General features: G+C 58.9%; 1 protein-coding gene across 12 annotated transcripts in view; it reads left to right on the forward strand.

Moving 5' to 3' along the window:
• Window positions 1-19,716, forward strand: part of VIPAS39 (VPS33B interacting protein, apical-basolateral polarity regulator, spe-39 homolog) — a 34,774-nt gene that overhangs the window by 3,787 nt on the left and 11,271 nt on the right. For 3 of the 12 annotated variants that reach the window (XM_075614660.1, XM_075614659.1, XM_075614655.1), the window contains exons 3-14: window positions 527-603; window positions 1,357-1,670; window positions 3,546-3,683; window positions 3,967-4,066; window positions 13,280-13,429; window positions 14,082-14,120; window positions 14,223-14,287; window positions 14,774-14,830; window positions 15,073-15,165; window positions 17,092-17,125; window positions 17,418-17,520; window positions 18,878-18,905. In XM_075614660.1, coding sequence (XP_075470775.1) covers window positions 3,588-3,683; window positions 3,967-4,066; window positions 13,280-13,429; window positions 14,082-14,120; window positions 14,223-14,287; window positions 14,774-14,830; window positions 15,073-15,165; window positions 17,092-17,125; window positions 17,418-17,520; window positions 18,878-18,905 — 765 coding nt within the window. In that variant the 5' untranslated portion in view covers window positions 527-603; window positions 1,357-1,670; window positions 3,546-3,587. Of the gene's footprint in view, window positions 1-526; window positions 604-1,356; window positions 1,671-1,858; window positions 1,878-3,545; window positions 3,684-3,966; window positions 4,067-13,279; window positions 13,430-14,081; window positions 14,121-14,222; window positions 14,288-14,773; window positions 14,831-15,072; window positions 15,166-17,091; window positions 17,126-17,417; window positions 17,521-18,877; window positions 18,906-19,716 lie in introns of those variants that run through there. The other 9 variants (XM_075614662.1, XM_075614658.1, XM_075614654.1 and 6 more) reach the window with 5 other exon arrangements.

Below are 19,716 nucleotides of genomic sequence, written 5' to 3' on the forward strand. Positions count from 1 at the left end.
CTTGATTACTACCGCTCCCTATGCTCCTAGGGCTGCCAGGTGTCCAGTATGGAACCAGACTGTCCTGTATTTGGACACTGTCCAGTAAAACATGAGAGGTAATACTGGACATGTATGTGTATACCGGTATTACCTCTCTGGACATGCAGCTTCCTCCATCCTGATTGGCAGCAGCCAATCAGGAGGAGCTGTCAGGCACTTGGGGGTGGGGCCAAAGAGAGGAGGAAACAGCATGGGGTGAGAGCGTGTGTATGTGTGTGTACTCCTTTCACCATTGTGTCCAGTATTTTTGGAGAAGCCACCTGGCCTATCTATATGCTCCATCTGATAGCGCTGGGAAGTGGTGCAGGTTTGTGCAGGAGAGGCACAAGCCGGAGGAATTATTAAGGACTCGGCACGCTTCATCCTCTGACATTGTCAGTGCAATAAATTCCGTTCCTAATGCAGAGGCGCTAAGGTAATGCCGCTAAGGTAATGCCGCTAAGGTAATGCCGCTAAGGTAATGCCCTGTGTATTTCATCTCTAGATTTCCCCTCGCTGCTCCTCATAGGGGCGTCCTAATACACGGATGTCAAGAGACACGTCCGCTAAACGACCTTAACGGTAACATTCCCGGGTCTTGACCTGGAAACGGCACTTTGTAAAGCGTTTAGTAATCTGATCGTCATCCCTAAACTAATGTAACCATGCTAAAAGCAAACGTGGCTGCTTTTCTATCTCTAGAAATTAATTTATAAATTGCATTTCTTAAGGGGGCGGGCTCCGAATTGTTGGGTGTTTGTTGAATAAACATTTTATTTCCCCTTATCCCGCTGTGCCGAGAGCAAACAGTTTAAATCTAATGTAACTGGTATCGGTTATGATATTGAAACATTTATCAACTGTAATACCAACTTTTGCGTATATCTTTTACAATGTCCATGCGGATTACAGTATGTCGGCCGGACTGGGAGACCTCTTAAGCGGCGATTCGCTGAGCATATATATAACATCAAGAGAGGTCTCGAGACACATAGTGTCTCTAATCATTTTAAATTAAAACACAACCAAAATCCAGACGGCCTTATCTGCATGCGCATTGATAACCCCAAAGGTTAATTGGCGTGGGGGTATAAACACTGTGTCCTGACGTGAAAGTTATTGGATTTACATGTTAAAAACCTTATCCCCCTTAGGGTTAAATATTGAGTTTGACCTAGCATCCTTTTTAAAAGATCCTTACATTTGTATTATGGATTTTATCAATTTCATTCCATCAAGTGTATGCAAATTCATTAATGTGTTTTAATGTATTTTTATGCTTAAATATGTTTTATTTTATTATTGTTATGTTCACCCTGTTGTGTGTATTCACAGTCATGCGTTCACAGACATAATTGACCCCATTAGCAATCTGTAGTCAGATTGCTGACATCTGTCTGTCAAACTGCCTGTCAGTCACTCCAACGTACCAGCCCCTTTGTGGATCATCTGAAGGGAAATCAACCGGTCAGACCACGTGGGGTCCGTGTAAGATCGAGGATTACCCTTGGAGATACCTCACAGGGACCCATTCATCTTTCCAGGACTTCTTTTGGTTATTCCAACAGCCCACTCCAGATTTCGCCCTATACCCAAGGACTATCTTTTGGACTCCGATATCTTGGACATTATATCATATCAGCGCCGGTGTACGCATATTTTGTGTTTGCCCGCTGTGCCGAGTACAGCGAGTCCTCGCTTACCGATGGGTGCCGCCGCCGCCGCATAATGCAGTCCGCCGGACGCATTATCCGATGTCGGACCCGCTTATCCGATGGTCACGACCGCCGATTAACATGGACCCGCAATCCGATCGTCTTTTAACCGACGGCGGTTAGCGGGACGCATTCCATCGGGTAAGCGAGGACCGTCTGTAGCAATAAAGTGGGGGAGATGGGGCTTTGCCCGTGCCAACTCGTGTTAAATACACAGTGACTCCAGACTAACAGGCGCAGCCGGAGGAGATCTGACCCTTTCCGCTCCGCGTGTTTATAAAACTGACTTTATTTCTTTTTTATGTATTTATAAAAATGTGTTACCAGGAAGTAATACAGTGAGAGTTACCTCTCGTTTTCAGGTATGTCCTGGGCACAGAGTTATGACGACAAATACATTGTTACAATTACATTAAGTGAGCAGGTTTATACATTATATACAAAATATTGCATGCACAGTTAGAGATAATATATGTTATAGGCGAATGTAACAGTTACAGATAATATATATTATAGGCGTATGTAACAGTTACAGATAATATATATTATAGGCGTATGTAACAGTTACAGATAATATATATTATAGGCGTATGTAACAGTTACAGATAATATATATTATAGGCGTATGTAACAGTTACGGATAATATATATTATAGGCGTATGTAACAGTTACAGATAATATATATTATAGGCGTATGTAACAGTTACAGATAATATATATTATAGGCGTATGTAACAGTTACGGACCAGGTTAACATGTGAGACAGCTTTAGTGTTGAAAGAACTTAGACTGGAAATTATTTAAAAAAAAAAAAAAAAAAAACTTGTCATGTTTGGGTAAAAAAGACATCAATCACTCAGATGTGACCCCTCAAACATGCCACTGTTATTAGTATACTTTGCTCCTAGGAGGGAGTGAACCCTTAATGCCCCAAACCCTTCGAACACAGACCCTCCCCCCCTCCCATCGTCCTCTTACAGGTTTCTGATCAGCAGAATTTCCGTGAGCTATTATTATTATTAATATTTTATTATTAATGTAACTATACTCAGACATTGCAGTTAACAATCTTTTTACTCATGTCTAGTCCTAGAGGTTACAGACGCTGTATATTCATGTGCCCTCCCCAAGACTGTCCATTCTTTTAGATGACACACTGTGCCTCGCTCTGCCCTAGATGTGTCACTGTATGTCCCCGTGCCTCACTGTCCTAGAGGTGTCACACTATCTCCCTCGCTCTGTCCTAGAGGTGACACAGTGTATCTCCCTCGCTCTGTCCTAGAGGTGACACACTGTATCTCCCTCGCTCTGTCCTAGAGGTGACACACTGTATCTCCCTGTGCCTCGCTCTGCAATAGAGGTGTAACACTGTATCTCTCTCGCTCTGCCCTAGAGGTGATGCACTGTATCTCCCTGTGCCTCACTCTGTCCTAGAGGTGACACACTGTATCTCCCTCGCTCTGTCCTAGAGGTGACACACTGTATCTCCCTGTGCCTCGCTCTGCAATAGAGGTGTAACACTGTATCTCTCTCGCTCTGCCCTAGAGGTGATGCACTGTATCTCCCTGTGCCTCACTCTGTCCTAGAGGTGACACACTGTATCTCCCTCGCTCTGTCCTAGAGGTGACACACTGTATCTCCCTGTGCCTCGCTCTGCAATAGAGGTGTAACACTGTATCTCCCTCGCTCTGTCCTAGAGGTGGCACACTGTATCTCCCTCGCTCTGTCCTAGAGGTGGGACACTGTATCTCCCTGTGCCTCGCTCTGTCCTAGAGGTGACACACTGTATCTCCCTCGCTCTGTCCTAGAGGTGGGACACTGTATCTCCCAGTGCCTCGCACAGTCTCCAGATGTCCAGGGCTAAGGGAGATGAGGAAGAATACTGGAACAGCTCCAAGTTCAAGGCGTTCACCTTTGATGATGACGACGATGATGAGCTGTCTCAGGTACGGTGTCTGCAATGAAAGGGTTAATTCCCCATGACTGGCAGTGACAAGGGTTAAGTCCCCCAGACTCTGGCAGTGACAGGGTTAATTCTCCCCAACTCTGGCAGTGCATGGGGTTAATTCCACCTGACCCCGGAAGTGCAGTCGATAAGTTCCCATGGTAGTGAAGGGGTTAAGTCCCCCTGACTCTGGCAGTGAAGGGGTTTAATTGATTATTGGCTCTAACTCTAATCCCCCCTCCACGCTGTCCCCCCCCCCCCCTCCCCTCCGCGCTGTCCGGCAGCTGAAGGAGTCCAAGCGCGCAGTGAACAGTCTGAAAGCCATTGTGGACGATGAAGACGATGACCTGGAGAAGATCAGCTGGAGCGGGGAGCCTGTGGGGAGTGAGTACCATGCAGGGCTGCAAGGGATCGTGGGTAACCGGCACTGAGCAGTGCTACAAGGGATTCTGGGTAATGAGTGTCACACAGCTGTCTGTGGGTCAGATTGCGGGGGCCCTGGCAGAAAAGCGAAACTACACGCTCAGAAAATACTAGTGTAGAAAACATACATAAATAAATACAAAAATTAGCAATTAAAGATGCACAATACAGAGGCGATAACGGACGTTCCTTCCCGCAGAACATTTTGGGGAGAGACCCCTTAATCAGGAAAATCTATTGTGCATTTCTTGTTATTATTTTGTTCCGATCCCTGCTTTGGCGTAGAGATTCATTGTGAGCATTCCTATGGTTTGGGTACTGGTCTTTAAAGTGGGATACTTGGTTTGGGTTTCTACACTGGCTTTCTTGTGCGTGTCACTTTGACTGCCAGTGGCTCTAGGCATGTACAGTGCCGTGTAATGAGACAGGCTGCGGCTCTCTGCGTGTGCAGTGCTGTGTAATGTGACAGCCTGCGGCTCTAGGCGTGTGCAGTGCCGTGTAATGTGACAGCCTGCGGCTCTCTGCGTGTGCAGTGCCGTGTAATGTGACAGCCTGCGGCTCTATGCGTGTGCAGTGCCGTGTAATGTGACAGCCTGCGGCTCTCTGCGTGTGCAGTGCCGTGTAATGTGACAGCCTGCGGCTCTCTGCGTGTGCAGTGCCGTGTAATGTGACAGCCTGCGGCTCTGCGTGTGCAGTGCCGTGTAATGTGACATCCTGCGGCTCTCTGCGTGTGCAGTGCCGTGTAATGTGACAGCCTGCGGCTCTCTGCGTGTGCAGTGCCGTGTAATGTGACAGCCTGCGGGTCTCTGCGTGTGCAGTGCCGTGTAATGTGACAGCCTGCGGCTCTCTGCGTGTGCAGTGCCGTGTAATGTGACAGCCTGCGGCTCTCTGCGTGTGCAGTGCCGTGTAATGTGACATCCTGCGGCTCTCTGCGTGTGCAGTGCCGTGTAATGTGACAGCCTGCGGCTCTCTGCGTGCCGTGTAATGTGATATCCTGCGGCTCTGCGTGTGCAGTGCCGTGTAATGTGACAGCCTGCGGCTCTGCGTGTGCAGTGCCGTGTAATGTGACAGCCTGCGGCTCTCTGCGTGTGCAGTGCCGTGTAATGTGACATCCTGCGGCTCTCTGCGTGTGCAGTGCCGTGTAATGTGACATCCTGCGGCTCTCTGCGTGTGCAGTGCCGTGTAATGTGACAGCCTGCGGCTCTCTGCGTGTGCAGTGCCGTGTAATGTGACAGCCTGCGGCTCTCTGCGTGTGCAGTGCCGTGTAATGTGACAGCCTGCGGCTCTCTGCGTGTGCAGTGCCGTGTAATGTGACATCCTGCGGCTCTCTGCGTGTGCAGTGCCGTGTAATGTGACAGCCTGCGGCTCTCTGCGTGTGCAGTGCCGTGTAATGTGACAGCCTGCGGCTCTCTGCGTGTGCAGTGCCGTGTAATGTGACATCCTGCGGCTCTCTGCGTGTGCAGTGCCGTGTAATGTGACATCCTGCGGCTCTCTGCGTGTGCAGTGCCGTGTAATGTGACATCCTGCGTCTCTCTGCGTGTGCAGTGCCGTGTAATGTGACAGCCTGCGGCTCTCTGCGTGTGCAGTGCCGTGTAATGTGACAGCCTGCGGCTCTCTGCGTGTGCAGTGCCGTGTAATGTGACAGCCTGCGGCTCTCTGCGTGTGCAGTGCCGTGTAATGTGATATCCTGCGGCTCTGCGTGTGCAGTGCCGTGTAATGTGACAGCCTGCGGGTCTCTGCGTGTGCAGTGCCGTGTAATGTGACAGCCTGCGGCTCTCTGCGTGTGCAGTGCCGTGTAATGTGACAGCCTGCGGCTCTCTGCGTGTGCAGTGCCGTGTAATGTGACATCCTGCGGCTCTCTGCGTGTGCAGTGCCGTGTAATGTGACAGCCTGCGGCTCTCTGCATGCCGTGTAATGTGATATCCTGCGGCTCTGCGTGTGCAGTGCCGTGTAATGTGACAGCCTGCGGCTCTGCGTGTGCAGTGCCGTGTAATGTGACAGCCTGCGGCTCTCTGCGTGTGCAGTGCCGTGTAATGTGACATCCTGCGGCTCTCTGCGTGTGCAGTGCCGTGTAATGTGACATCCTGCGGCTCTCTGCGTGTGCAGTGCCGTGTAATGTGACAGCCTGCGGCTCTCTGCGTGTGCAGTGCCGTGTAATGTGACAGCCTGCGGCTCTCTGCGTGTGCAGTGCCGTGTAATGTGACAGCCTGCGGCTCTCTGCGTGTGCAGTGCCGTGTAATGTGACATCCTGCGGCTCTCTGCGTGTGCAGTGCCGTGTAATGTGACATCCTGCGGCTCTCTGCGTGTGCAGTGCCGTGTAATGTGACAGCCTGCGGCTCTCTGCGTGTGCAGTGCCGTGTAATGTGACATCCTGCGGCTCTCTGCGTGTGCAGTGCCGTGTAATGTGACATCCTGCGTCTCTCTGCGTGTGCAGTGCCGTGTAATGTGACATCCTGCGGCTCTCTGCGTGTGCAGTGCCGTGTAATGTGACATCCTGCGGCTCTCTGCGTGTGCAGTGCCGTGTAATGTGACATCCTGCGTCTCTCTGCGTGTGCAGTGCCGTGTAATGTGACATCCTGCGGCTCTCTGCGTGTGCAGTGCCGTGTAATGTGACAGCCTGCGGCTCTCTGCGTGTGCAGTGCCGTGTAATGTGACATCCTGCGGCTCTCTGCGTGTGCAGTGCCGTGTAATGTGACAGCCTGCGGCTCTCTGCGTGTGCAGTGCCGTGTAATGTGACATCCTGCGGCTCTCTGCGTGTGCAGTGCCGTGTAATGTGACAGCCTGCGGCTCTCTGCGTGTGCAGTGCCGTGTAATGTGACATCCTGCGGCTCTCTGCGTGTGCAGTGCCGTGTAATGTGACAGCCTGCGGCTCTCTGCGTGTGCAGTGCCGTGTAATGTGACAGCCTGCGGCTCTGCGTGTGCAGTGCCGTGTAATGTGACATCCTGCGGCTCTCTGCGTGTGCAGTGCCGTGTAATGTGACAGCCTGCGGCTCTGCGTGTGCAGTGCCGTGTAATGTGACAGCCTGCGGCTCTCTGCGTGTGCAGTGCCGTGTAATGTGACAGCCTGCGGCTCTCTGCGTGTGCAGTGCCGTGTAATGTGACATCCTGCGGCTCTCTGCGTGTGCAGTGCCGTGTAATGTGACAGCCTGCGGCTCTCTGCGTGTGCAGTGCCGTGTAATGTGACAGCCTGCGGCTCTCTGCGTGTGCAGTGCCGTGTAATGTGACATCCTGCGGCTCTCTGCGTGTGCAGTGCCGTGTAATGTGACATCCTGCGGCTCTCTGCGTGTGCAGTGCCGTGTAATGTGACAGCCTGCGGCTCTCTGCGTGTGCAGTGCCGTGTAATGTGACATCCTGCGGCTCTCTGCGTGTGCAGTGCCGTGTAATGTGACAGCCTGCGGCTCTCTGCGTGTGCAGTGCCGTGTAATGTGACATCCTGCGGCTCTCTGCGTGTGCAGTGCCGTGTAATGTGACAGCCTGCGGCTCTCTGCGTGTGCAGTGCCGTGTAATGTGACAGCCTGCGGCTCTGCGTGTGCAGTGCCGTGTAATGTGACATCCTGCGGCTCTCTGCGTGTGCAGTGCCGTGTAATGTGACAGCCTGCGGCTCTGCGTGTGCAGTGCCGTGTAATGTGACAGCCTGCGGCTCTCTGCGTGTGCAGTGCCGTGTAATGTGACAGCCTGCGGCTCTCTGCGTGTGCAGTGCCGTGTAATGTGACATCCTGCGGCTCTCTGCGTGTGCAGTGCCGTGTAATGTGACAGCCTGCGGCTCTCTGCGTGTGCAGTGCCGTGTAATGTGACATCCTGCGTCTCTCTGCGTGTGCAGTGCCGTGTAATGTGACAGCCTGCGGCTCTCTGCGTGTGCAGTGCCGTGTAATGTGACATCCTGCGGCTCTCTGCGTGTGCAGTGCCGTGTAATGTGACAGCCTGCGGCTCTCTGCGTGTGCAGTGCCGTGTAATGTGACAGCCTGCGGCTCTCTGCGTGTGCAGTGCCGTGTAATGTGACAGCCTGCGGCTCTGCGTGTGCAGTGCCGTGTAATGTGACAGCCTGCGGCTCTGCGTGTGCAGTGCCGTGTAATGTGACAGCCTGCGGCTCTCTGCGTGTGCAGTGCCGTGTAATGTGACATCCTGCGGCTCTCTGCGTGTGCAGTGCCGTGTAATGTGACAGCCTGCGGCTCTCTGCGTGTGCAGTGCCGTGTAATGTGACAGCCTGCGGCTCTCTGCGTGTGCAGTGCCGTGTAATGTGACATCCTGCGGCTCTCTGCGTGTGCAGTGCCGTGTAATGTGACATCCTGCGGCTCTCTGCGTGTGCAGTGCCGTGTAATGTGACAGCCTGCGGCTCTCTGCGTGTGCAGTGCCGTGTAATGTGACATCCTGCGGCTCTCTGCGTGTGCAGTGCCGTGTAATGTGACAGCCTGCGGCTCTCTGCGTGTGCAGTGCCGTGTAATGTGACAGCCTGCGGCTCTCTGCGTGTGCAGTGCCGTGTAATGTGACATCCTGCGGCTCTCTGCGTGTGCAGTGCCGTGTAATGTGACAGCCTGCGGCTCTCTGCGTGTGCAGTGCCGTGTAATGTGACATCCTGCGGCTCTCTGCGTGTGCAGTGCCGTGTAATGTGACAGCCTGCGGCTCTCTGCGTGTGCAGTGCCGTGTAATGTGACAGCCTGCGGCTCTCTGCGTGTGCAGTGCCGTGTAATGTGACAGCCTGCGGCTCTGCGTGTGCAGTGCCGTGTAATGTGACAGCCTGCGGCTCTCTGCGTGTGCAGTGCCGTGTAATGTGACAGCCTGCGGCTCTCTGCGTGTGCAGTGCCGTGTAATGTGACATCCTGCGTCTCTCTGCGTGTGCAGTGCCGTGTAATGTGACAGCCTGCGGCTCTCTGCGTGTGCAGTGCCGTGTAATGTGACAGCCTGCGGCTCTCTGCGTGTGCAGTGCCGTGTAATGTGACAGCCTGCGGCTCTCTGCGTGTGCAGTGCCGTGTAATGTGACATCCTGCGGCTCTCTGCGTGTGCAGTGCCGTGTAATGTGACAGCCTGCGGCTCTCTGCGTGTGCAGTGCCGTGTAATGTGACATCCTGCGGCTCTCTGCGTGTGCAGTGCCGTGTAATGTGACAGCCTGCGGCTCTCTGCGTGTGCAGTGCCGTGTAATGTGACAGCCTGCGGCTCTCTGCGTGTGCAGTGCCGTGTAATGTGACAGCCTGCGGCTCTGCGTGTGCAGTGCCGTGTAATGTGACAGCCTGCGGCTCTCTGCGTGTGCAGTGCCGTGTAATGTGACAGCCTGCGGCTCTCTGCGTGTGCAGTGCCGTGTAATGTGACAGCCTGCGGCTCTCTGCGTGTGCAGTGCCGTGTAATGTGACAGCCTGCGGCTCTCTGCGTGTGCAGTGCCGTGTAATGTGACAGCCTGCGGCTCTCTGCGTGTGCAGTGCCGTGTAATGTGACATCCTGCGGCTCTCTGCGTGTGCAGTGCCGTGTAATGTGACATCCTGCGGCTCTCTGCGTGTGCAGTGCCGTGTAATGTGACAGCCTGCGGCTCTCTGCGTGTGCAGTGCCGTGTAATGTGACAGCCTGCGGCTCTCTGCGTGTGCAGTGCCGTGTAATGTGACAGCCTGCGGCTCTCTGCGTGTGCAGTGCCGTGTAATGTGACAGCCTGCGGCTCTCTGCGTGTGCAGTGCCGTGTAATGTGACAGCCTGCGGCTCTGCGTGTGCAGTGCCGTGTAATGTGACAGCCTGCGGCTCTCTGCGTGTGCAGTGCCGTGTAATGTGACAGCCTGCGGCTCTCTGCGTGTGCAGTGCCGTGTAATGTGACAGCCTGCGGCTCTCTGCGTGTGCAGTGCCGTGTAATGTGACAGCCTGCGGCTCTCTGCGTGTGCAGTGCCGTGTAATGTGACAGCCTGCGGCTCTCTGCGTGTGCAGTGCCGTGTAATGTGACAGCCTGCGGCTCTCTGCGTGTGCAGTGCCGTGTAATGTGACAGCCTGCGGCTCTCTGCGTGTGCAGTGCCGTGTAATGTGACAGCCTGCGGCTCTCTGCGTGTGCAGTGCCGTGTAATGTGACAGCCTGCGGCTCTCTGCGTGTGCAGTGCCGTGTAATGTGACATCCTGCGGCTCTCTGCGTGTGCAGTGCCGTGTAATGTGACAGCCTGCGGCTCTGCGTGTGCAGTGCCGTGTAATGTGACAGCCTGCGGCTCTCTGCGTGTGCAGTGCCGTGTAATGTGACAGCCTGCGGCTCTCTGCGTGTGCAGTGCCGTGTAATGTGACATCCTGCGGCTCTCTGCGTGTGCAGTGCCGTGTAATGTGACAGCCTGCGGCTCTCTGCGTGTGCAGTGCCGTGTAATGTGACAGCCTGCGGCTCTCTGCGTGTGCAGTGCCGTGTAATGTGACATCCTGCGGCTCTCTGCGTGTGCAGTGCCGTGTAATGTGACATCCTGCGGCTCTCTGCGTGTGCAGTGCCGTGTAATGTGACAGCCTGCGGCTCTCTGCGTGTGCAGTGCCGTGTAATGTGACATCCTGCGGCTCTCTGCGTGTGCAGTGCCGTGTAATGTGACAGCCTGCGGCTCTCTGCGTGTGCAGTGCCGTGTAATGTGACATCCTGCGGCTCTCTGCGTGTGCAGTGCCGTGTAATGTGACAGCCTGCGGCTCTCTGCGTGTGCAGTGCCGTGTAATGTGACAGCCTGCGGCTCTGCGTGTGCAGTGCCGTGTAATGTGACATCCTGCGGCTCTCTGCGTGTGCAGTGCCGTGTAATGTGACAGCCTGCGGCTCTGCGTGTGCAGTGCCGTGTAATGTGACAGCCTGCGGCTCTCTGCGTGTGCAGTGCCGTGTAATGTGACAGCCTGCGGCTCTCTGCGTGTGCAGTGCCGTGTAATGTGACATCCTGCGGCTCTCTGCGTGTGCAGTGCCGTGTAATGTGACAGCCTGCGGCTCTCTGCGTGTGCAGTGCCGTGTAATGTGACATCCTGCGTCTCTCTGCGTGTGCAGTGCCGTGTAATGTGACAGCCTGCGGCTCTCTGCGTGTGCAGTGCCGTGTAATGTGACATCCTGCGGCTCTCTGCGTGTGCAGTGCCGTGTAATGTGACAGCCTGCGGCTCTCTGCGTGTGCAGTGCCGTGTAATGTGACAGCCTGCGGCTCTCTGCGTGTGCAGTGCCGTGTAATGTGACAGCCTGCGGCTCTGCGTGTGCAGTGCCGTGTAATGTGACAGCCTGCGGCTCTGCGTGTGCAGTGCCGTGTAATGTGACAGCCTGCGGCTCTCTGCGTGTGCAGTGCCGTGTAATGTGACATCCTGCGGCTCTCTGCGTGTGCAGTGCCGTGTAATGTGACAGCCTGCGGCTCTCTGCGTGTGCAGTGCCGTGTAATGTGACAGCCTGCGGCTCTCTGCGTGTGCAGTGCCGTGTAATGTGACATCCTGCGGCTCTCTGCGTGTGCAGTGCCGTGTAATGTGACATCCTGCGGCTCTCTGCGTGTGCAGTGCCGTGTAATGTGACAGCCTGCGGCTCTCTGCGTGTGCAGTGCCGTGTAATGTGACATCCTGCGGCTCTCTGCGTGTGCAGTGCCGTGTAATGTGACAGCCTGCGGCTCTCTGCGTGTGCAGTGCCGTGTAATGTGACAGCCTGCGGCTCTCTGCGTGTGCAGTGCCGTGTAATGTGACATCCTGCGGCTCTCTGCGTGTGCAGTGCCGTGTAATGTGACAGCCTGCGGCTCTCTGCGTGTGCAGTGCCGTGTAATGTGACATCCTGCGGCTCTCTGCGTGTGCAGTGCCGTGTAATGTGACAGCCTGCGGCTCTCTGCGTGTGCAGTGCCGTGTAATGTGACAGCCTGCGGCTCTCTGCGTGTGCAGTGCCGTGTAATGTGACAGCCTGCGGCTCTGCGTGTGCAGTGCCGTGTAATGTGACAGCCTGCGGCTCTCTGCGTGTGCAGTGCCGTGTAATGTGACAGCCTGCGGCTCTCTGCGTGTGCAGTGCCGTGTAATGTGACATCCTGCGTCTCTCTGCGTGTGCAGTGCCGTGTAATGTGACAGCCTGCGGCTCTCTGCGTGTGCAGTGCCGTGTAATGTGACAGCCTGCGGCTCTCTGCGTGTGCAGTGCCGTGTAATGTGACAGCCTGCGGCTCTCTGCGTGTGCAGTGCCGTGTAATGTGACATCCTGCGGCTCTCTGCGTGTGCAGTGCCGTGTAATGTGACAGCCTGCGGCTCTCTGCGTGTGCAGTGCCGTGTAATGTGACATCCTGCGGCTCTCTGCGTGTGCAGTGCCGTGTAATGTGACAGCCTGCGGCTCTCTGCGTGTGCAGTGCCGTGTAATGTGACAGCCTGCGGCTCTCTGCGTGTGCAGTGCCGTGTAATGTGACAGCCTGCGGCTCTGCGTGTGCAGTGCCGTGTAATGTGACAGCCTGCGGCTCTCTGCGTGTGCAGTGCCGTGTAATGTGACAGCCTGCGGCTCTCTGCGTGTGCAGTGCCGTGTAATGTGACAGCCTGCGGCTCTCTGCGTGTGCAGTGCCGTGTAATGTGACAGCCTGCGGCTCTCTGCGTGTGCAGTGCCGTGTAATGTGACAGCCTGCGGCTCTCTGCGTGTGCAGTGCCGTGTAATGTGACATCCTGCGGCTCTCTGCGTGTGCAGTGCCGTGTAATGTGACATCCTGCGGCTCTCTGCGTGTGCAGTGCCGTGTAATGTGACAGCCTGCGGCTCTCTGCGTGTGCAGTGCCGTGTAATGTGACAGCCTGCGGCTCTCTGCGTGTGCAGTGCCGTGTAATGTGACAGCCTGCGGCTCTCTGCGTGTGCAGTGCCGTGTAATGTGACAGCCTGCGGCTCTCTGCGTGTGCAGTGCCGTGTAATGTGACAGCCTGCGGCTCTGCGTGTGCAGTGCCGTGTAATGTGACAGCCTGCGGCTCTCTGCGTGTGCAGTGCCGTGTAATGTGACAGCCTGCGGCTCTCTGCGTGTGCAGTGCCGTGTAATGTGACATCCTGCGGCTCTCTGCGTGTGCAGTGCCGTGTAATGTGACAGCCTGCGGCTCTCTGCGTGTGCAGTGCCGTGTAATGTGACAGCCTGCGGCTCTCTGCGTGTGCAGTGCCGTGTAATGTGACAGCCTGCGGCTCTCTGCGTGTGCAGTGCCGTGTAATGTGACAGCCTGCGGCTCTCTGCGTGTGCAGTGCCGTGTAATGTGACATCCTGCGGCTCTCTGCGTGTGCTTTACCCGCAGGTATATCTTGGTCCATTAGAGAGACGGCTTCTAACGCCCACCCAGGGGCGGAGACAAGGGACATCGCCCCACAGAAATCCAGAGCCGAGACGTCCCCCTATCCCCTCTCCAAACCCGGGTCCACATACTCTCTCAGCAACCTGTTCAGAGGTCAGAATGCAACAAGTGGCTGAACTGACACAGCTATGGCAGCGTGACGCTCCCGTGTTCCACGGCCGTGGCTGAGGCGCTTCCCCTTCCCACGGCCGTGGCTGAGGCGCTTCCCAACGGCCGTGGCTGAGGCGCTTCCCCACGGCCGTGGCTGAGGCGCTTCCCAACGGCCGTGGCTGAGGCGCTTCCCAACGGCCGTGGCTGAGGCGCTTCCCCACGGCCGTGGCTGAGGCGCTTCCCCACGGCCGTGGCTGAGGCGCTTCCCCTTCCCCACGGCCGTGGCTGAGGCGCTTCCCCACGGCCGTGGCTGAGGCGCTTCCCCACGGCCGTGGCTGAGGCGCTTCCCAACGGCCGTGGCTGAGGCGCTTCCCCTTCCCCACGGCCGTGGCTGAGGCGCTTCCCCACGGCCGTGGCTGAGGCGCTTCCCCACGGCCGTGGCTGAGGCGCTTCCCCACGGCCGTGGCTGAGGCGCTTCCCCTTCCCCACGGCCGTGGCTGAGGCGCTTCCCCTTCCCCACGGCCGTGGCTGAGGCGCTTCCCCTTCCCCACGGCCGTGGCTGAGGCGCTTCCCCTTCCCACGGCTGGGGTCCGTGGCTGAGGCGCTTCCCCTTCCCACGGCTGGGGTCCGTGGCTGACGTTTCTGTGTTTTGCAGGGAAATCCAGACCTGGGAGTTTTAATTCATTTTCTGAAGGTAATGAAAATATAAAGATATTTTATAAACGAGATGACATTTGGTGGCACTTTGTGACACTGCGTTTGGGTGATAATGTCCCCTTTTCCTGCCCTTCCGAAGCTCTTCTAGACACAAACATCAAAAGTTTTGCTCCAGAGCTGCGCAAACCAAAATCTGAGTATCAGGTGAGTGTGGGGCAGGGGGGGGAGTGTGGGGCAGGGGGGGGAGTGTGGGGCAGGGGGGGGGAGTGTGGGGCAGGGGGGGGAGTGTGGGGCAGGGGGGGGAGTGTGGGGCAGGGGGGGGAGTGTGGGGCAGGGGGGGGAGTGTGGGGCAGGGGGGGGAGTGTGGGGCAGGGGGGGGAGTGTGGGGCAGGGGGGGGAGTGTGGGGCAGGGGGGGGAGTGTGGGGCAGGGGGGAGTGTGAGGCAGGGGGGAGTGTGGGGCAGGGGGGAGTGTGGGGCAGGGGGGAGTGTGGGGCAGGGGGGAGTGTGGGTAGAGAAGAGCAGGGAGAGGGAGGCGTGTGGGAGGGGAGAGTTAAAAAAGGAAAAGAGACAATATTAAGGAGAATGAGGGAGAGGAGTGAGTGGGTGATGGAGAGGAGAGAGAGAAGTAGTGAGAGGGGTCACTTGTATCGGAGGGGGTCTCACTGTCAGTGGGGGGGATTATGTTCCAGGATTACAGCGGAGACTGGAGCATTAAGGGCACCGTCCAGCGCATGCAGAGAGGCAAGGTGAGGACGCCTATCCCCTACCCCACACCCCTCACCTCACACCCCTACCCCACACCCCACACCCCTTAATAATATCAGTGCAAAATGCTATCTGCCTTTGCAGAATGCAGGCACCGGGTATCACCGCGTCCTGCGCACAGTGGGAGATGTGTATTCACTTCTCCGCGGCCCCTGCTAGTCTGTTCAGCACTAAAGGGTTAATTGTGTGTGTCTCATTATTAACCCTTGCCTCCCCCTGTCAGACCTGCTCGTTGGAGAAGTTTCGCTCTCTGAAGGAGAAGCTGCAGCTGCTGGATGAAGCGGTGAGACTGCACGATGGTAACGTCATCACTGCGGTGAGTCAGCTGATCACAAGGCCCCTCCCACTGCGAATCACACCCGCTCGCTCCCCCCCTCACACAGACCCCTGTGGGCAGCAGCGGTGCCAGCCTCCCCCTCACAGACCCCTGTGGGCAGCAGCGGTGCCAGCCTCCCCCTCACACAGACCCCTGTGGGCAGCAGCGGTGCCAGTCTCCCCCTCGCACTGATCCCGTGGGCAGCAGCGGTGCTAGCCTCCCCCTCGCACTGATCCCCGTGGGCAGCAGCGGTGACAGCCTCCCCCTCGCACTGATCCCCATGGGCAGCAGTGGTGCCAGCCTCCCCCTCGCACTGATCCCCGTGGGCAGCAGCGGTGCCAGCCTCCCCCTCGCACTGATCCCACGTGGGCAGCAACGGTGCCAGCCTCCCCCTCGCACTGATCCCCCGTGGGCAGCAGCGGTGCCAGCCTCCCCCTCGCACTGATCCCCCATGGGCAGCAGCGGTGCCAGCCTCCCCCTCGCACTGATCCCCCGTGGGCAGCAGCGGTGCCAGCCTCTCCCTCGCACTGATCCCCCCCGTGGGCAGCAGCGGTGCCAGTCTCCCCCTCGCACTGATCCCGTGGGCAGCAGCGGTGCTAGCCTCCCCCTCGCACTGATCCCCATGTGCAGCAGCGGTGCCAGCCTCCCCCTCGCACTGATCCCTGTGGGCAGCAGCTGCGCCAGCCTCTCCCTCGCACTGATCCCCGTGGGCAGCAGCGGTGCCAGCCTCCCCCTCGCACTGATCCCCGTGGGCAGCAGCGGTGCCAGCCTCCCCCTCGCACTGATCCCCGTGGGCAGCAGCGGTGCCAGCCTCCCCCTCGCACTGATCCCGTGGGCAGCAGCGGTGCCAGCCTCCCCCTCGCACTGATCCCGTGGGCAGCAGCGGTGCCAGCCTCCCCCTCGCACTGATCCTGTGGGCAGCAGCGGTGCCAGCCTCCCCCTCGCACTGATCCCGTGGGCAGCAGCGGTGCCAGCCTCCCCCTCGCACTGATCCCGTGGGCAGCAGCGGTGCCAGCCTTCCCCTCGCACTGATCCTGTGGGCAGAAGCGGTGCCAGCCTCCCCCTCGCACTGATCCCCGTGGGCAGCAGCGGTGCCAGCCTCCCCCTCGCACTGATCCCCGTGGGCAGCAACGGTGCCAGCCTCCCCCTCGCACTGATTCCCCGTGGGCATCAGCTGTGCCAGCCTCCCCCTCGCACTGATCCCCGTGGGCAGCAGCGGTGCCAGCCTCCCCCTTGCACTGATCCCCGTGGGCAGCAGCGGTGCCAGCCTCCCCCTCGCACTGATCCCGTGGGCAGCAGCGGTGCCAGCCTCCCCCTCGCACTGATCCCGTGGGCAGCAGCGGTGCCAGCCTCCCCCTCGCACTGATCACCGTGGGCAGCAGCGGTGCCAGCCTCCCCCTCGCACTGATCCCCGTGGGCAGCAGCGGTGCTAGCCTCCACCTCGCACTGATCCCGTGGGCAGCAGCGGTGCTAGCCTCCCCCTCGCACTGATCCCCGTGGGCAGCAGAGGTGCCAGTCTCCCCCTCGCACTGATCCCCGTGGGCAGCAGCGGTGCCAGCCTCCCCCTCGCACTGATCCCCGTGGGCAGCAGCGGTGCCAGCCTCCCCCTAGCACTGATCCCCGTGGGCAGCAGCGGTGCTAGCCTCCCCCTTGCACTGATCCCCGTGGGCAGCAGCCGGTGCCAGCCTCCCCCTCGCACTGATCCCCGTGGGCAGCAGCGGTGCCAGCCTCCCCCTCGCACTGATCCCCGTGGGCAGCAGCGGTGCTAGCCTCCCCCTCGCACTGATCCCCGTGGGCAGCAGCGGTGCCAGCCTCCCCCTCGCACTGATCCCCGTGGGCAACAGCGGTGCCAGGCTCCCCCTCGCACTGATCCCCGTGGGCAGCAGCGGTGCCAGTTTCCTGACCTTTCCATCTTTCATTTTATAGGTTTTAATATTCCTGAAAAAGACATTGAACTCAGGTGAGTATCGAAACCCTCACAAAGCCAGAGTGTGACTGAGTATCACCTGGGCAGTTGTGGGCTTCCCTCAGAGTTTGGTCTGACGGTTCCTGAGCCTCCGTTTCCCATTGGGTCACTCATCGCTCTCTTTGGCACCATAACATTTCCCTAGAGCCTGATCTGATTGGCTGCAGTGTTATGTACCCCAGATGCGGGGTGGGTGGGGGCGGTTATTGCTCCCTCGTGTCCCTGTGCTTGGCGCAGTCTGTCACTGTGTCACCCCGTGATGTCATGCGTCTTGTCGCCCTGCCAGAGATTCTGTTCCGGGAGCTGGAGGTCAGACAGGCGGCTCTGAGACATTTTATCCATTTCCTGAGAGAGGCGTCGGAGCAGCAACTACTGCAGGAGTTACTCCGGTGAGAGATGGGGGGGCAGATAGGTATGGGGGGCAGAAGGGAGTTGGAGGCGTGGGGGTGGGGGGGGGATGGGGATGGTGGGGGGGGGGGGGATGGGGATGGTGGGGGGGACAGGGATGTGGATGGTGGGGAGGACAGAGGGGTGGGGGGCGAGGGATGGGGGGGCGAGCAGTGACAGATTGGTTCTCCCGACGCCCGGGACACTGCCCTCTCTCCCGACGCCCGGGACACTGCCCTCTCTCTCCCGACGCTCGGGACACTGCCCTCTCTCTCCCGACGCCTGGGACACTGCCCTCTCTCTCCGACGCCTGGGACACTGCCCTCTCTCTCCCGACGCCTGGGACACTGCCCTCTCTCCCGACGCCCGGGACACTGCCCTCTCTCTCCCGACGCCCGGGACACTGCCCTCTCTCTCCCGACGCCCGGGACACTGCCCCCTCTCTCCCGACGCCCAGGACCTTGCCCTCCCTCTCCCGACGCCCGGGACCTTGCCCTCCCTCTTCCGACGCCCGGGACACTGCCCTCTCTCTCCCGACGCCCGGGACACTGCCCCCTCTCTCTCCGACGCCCGGGACACTGCCCTCTCTCTCCCGACGCCCGGGACACTGCCCTCTCTCTCCCGACGCCCGGGACACTGCCCCCTCTCTCTCCCCGATGCCCGGGACACTGCCCCCTCTCTCTCCCGACGCCCGGGACACTGCCCCCTCTCTCTCCCGACGCCCGGGACACTGCCCTCTCTCTCCCGACGCCCGGGACACTGCCCTCTCTCTCCCGACGCCCGGGACACTGCCCTCTCTCTCCCGACGCCCGGGACACTGCCCCCTCCCTCCCGACGCCCGGGACACTGCCCTCTCTCTCCCGACGCCCGGGACACTGCCCTCTCCGACGCCCGGGACACTGCCCCCTCCCTCCCGACGCCCGGGACACTGCCCTCTCTCTCCCGACGCCCGGGACACTGCCCTCTCTCCCGACGCCCGGGACACTGCCCCCTCCCTCCCGACGCCCGGGACACTGCCCTCTCTCTCCCGACGCCCGGGACACTGCCCTCTCCCGACGCCCGGGACACTGCCCTCTCTCTCCCGACGCCCGGGACACTGCCCCCTCCCTCCTGACGCCCGGGACACTGCCCCCTCCCTCCCGACGCCCGGGACACTGCCCCCTCCCTCCCGACGCCCGGGACACTGCCCTCTCTCCTCCCGACGCCCGGGACACTGCCCTCTCTCCCGACGCCCGGACACTGCCCCCTCCCTCCCGATGCCCGGGACACTGCCCTCTCCCTCCCGACGCCCGGGACACTGCCCCCTCTCTCCCGACATTTTCAGATGTTGTGACTTTCCCGCTTTTCTCAATGTTTCAGATACCTGGAGCGAGCTGAGGAGCTAGCTGTGAGTATCGGGGGGGGGGAGCTGTGAGTATCGGGGGGGGGGAGCTGTGAGTATCGGGGGGGGGGGAGCTGTGAGTATCGGGGGGGGCTTGTAGCTGTGAGTATCGGGGGGGGGGCGCTGTGAGTATCGGGGGGGGGCGCTGTGAGTATCGGGGGGGGGGGCGCTGTGAGTATCGGGGGGGGCGCTGTGAGTATCAGGGGGGTGCTGTGAGTATCGGGGGGGCGCTGTGAGTATCGGGGGGCGCTGTGAGTATCGGGGGGGCGCTGTGAGTATCGGGGGGGCGCTGTAGCTGTGAGTATCGGGGGGCGCTGTTGTAGCTGTGAGTATCGGGGGGCTGTTGTAGCTGTGAGTATCGGGGGGGCGCTGTGAGTATCGTGGGGGTGCTGTAGCTGTGAGTATCGGGGGGGGGCTGTTGTAGCTGTGAGTATCGGGGAGGTGCTGTAGCTGTGAGTATCGGGGAGGTGCTGTAGCTGTGAGTATCGGGGGGGGTGTTGTAGCTGTGAGTATCGGGGGGGTTGCTGTAGCTGTGAGTATCGGGGGGGGGTGTTGTAGCTGTGAGTATCGGGGGGCTGTTGTAGCTGTGAGTATCGGGGGGGCGCTGTGAGTATCGTGGGGGTGCTGTAGCTGTGAGTATCGGGGGGGCTGTTGTAGCTGTGAGTATCGGGGAGGTGCTGTAGCTGTGAGTATCGGGGAGGTGCTGTAGCTGTGAGTATCGGGGGGGGTGTTGTAGCTGTGAGTATCGGGGGGGTGCTGTAGCTGTGAGTATCGGGGGGGGGGTGTTGTAGCTGTGAGTATCGGGGGCTGTTGTAGC

This window comes from Ascaphus truei, chromosome 9 (genome assembly GCF_040206685.1).
Source record: "Ascaphus truei isolate aAscTru1 chromosome 9, aAscTru1.hap1, whole genome shotgun sequence".
NCBI classification, from domain to species: domain Eukaryota; kingdom Metazoa; phylum Chordata; class Amphibia; order Anura; family Ascaphidae; genus Ascaphus; species Ascaphus truei.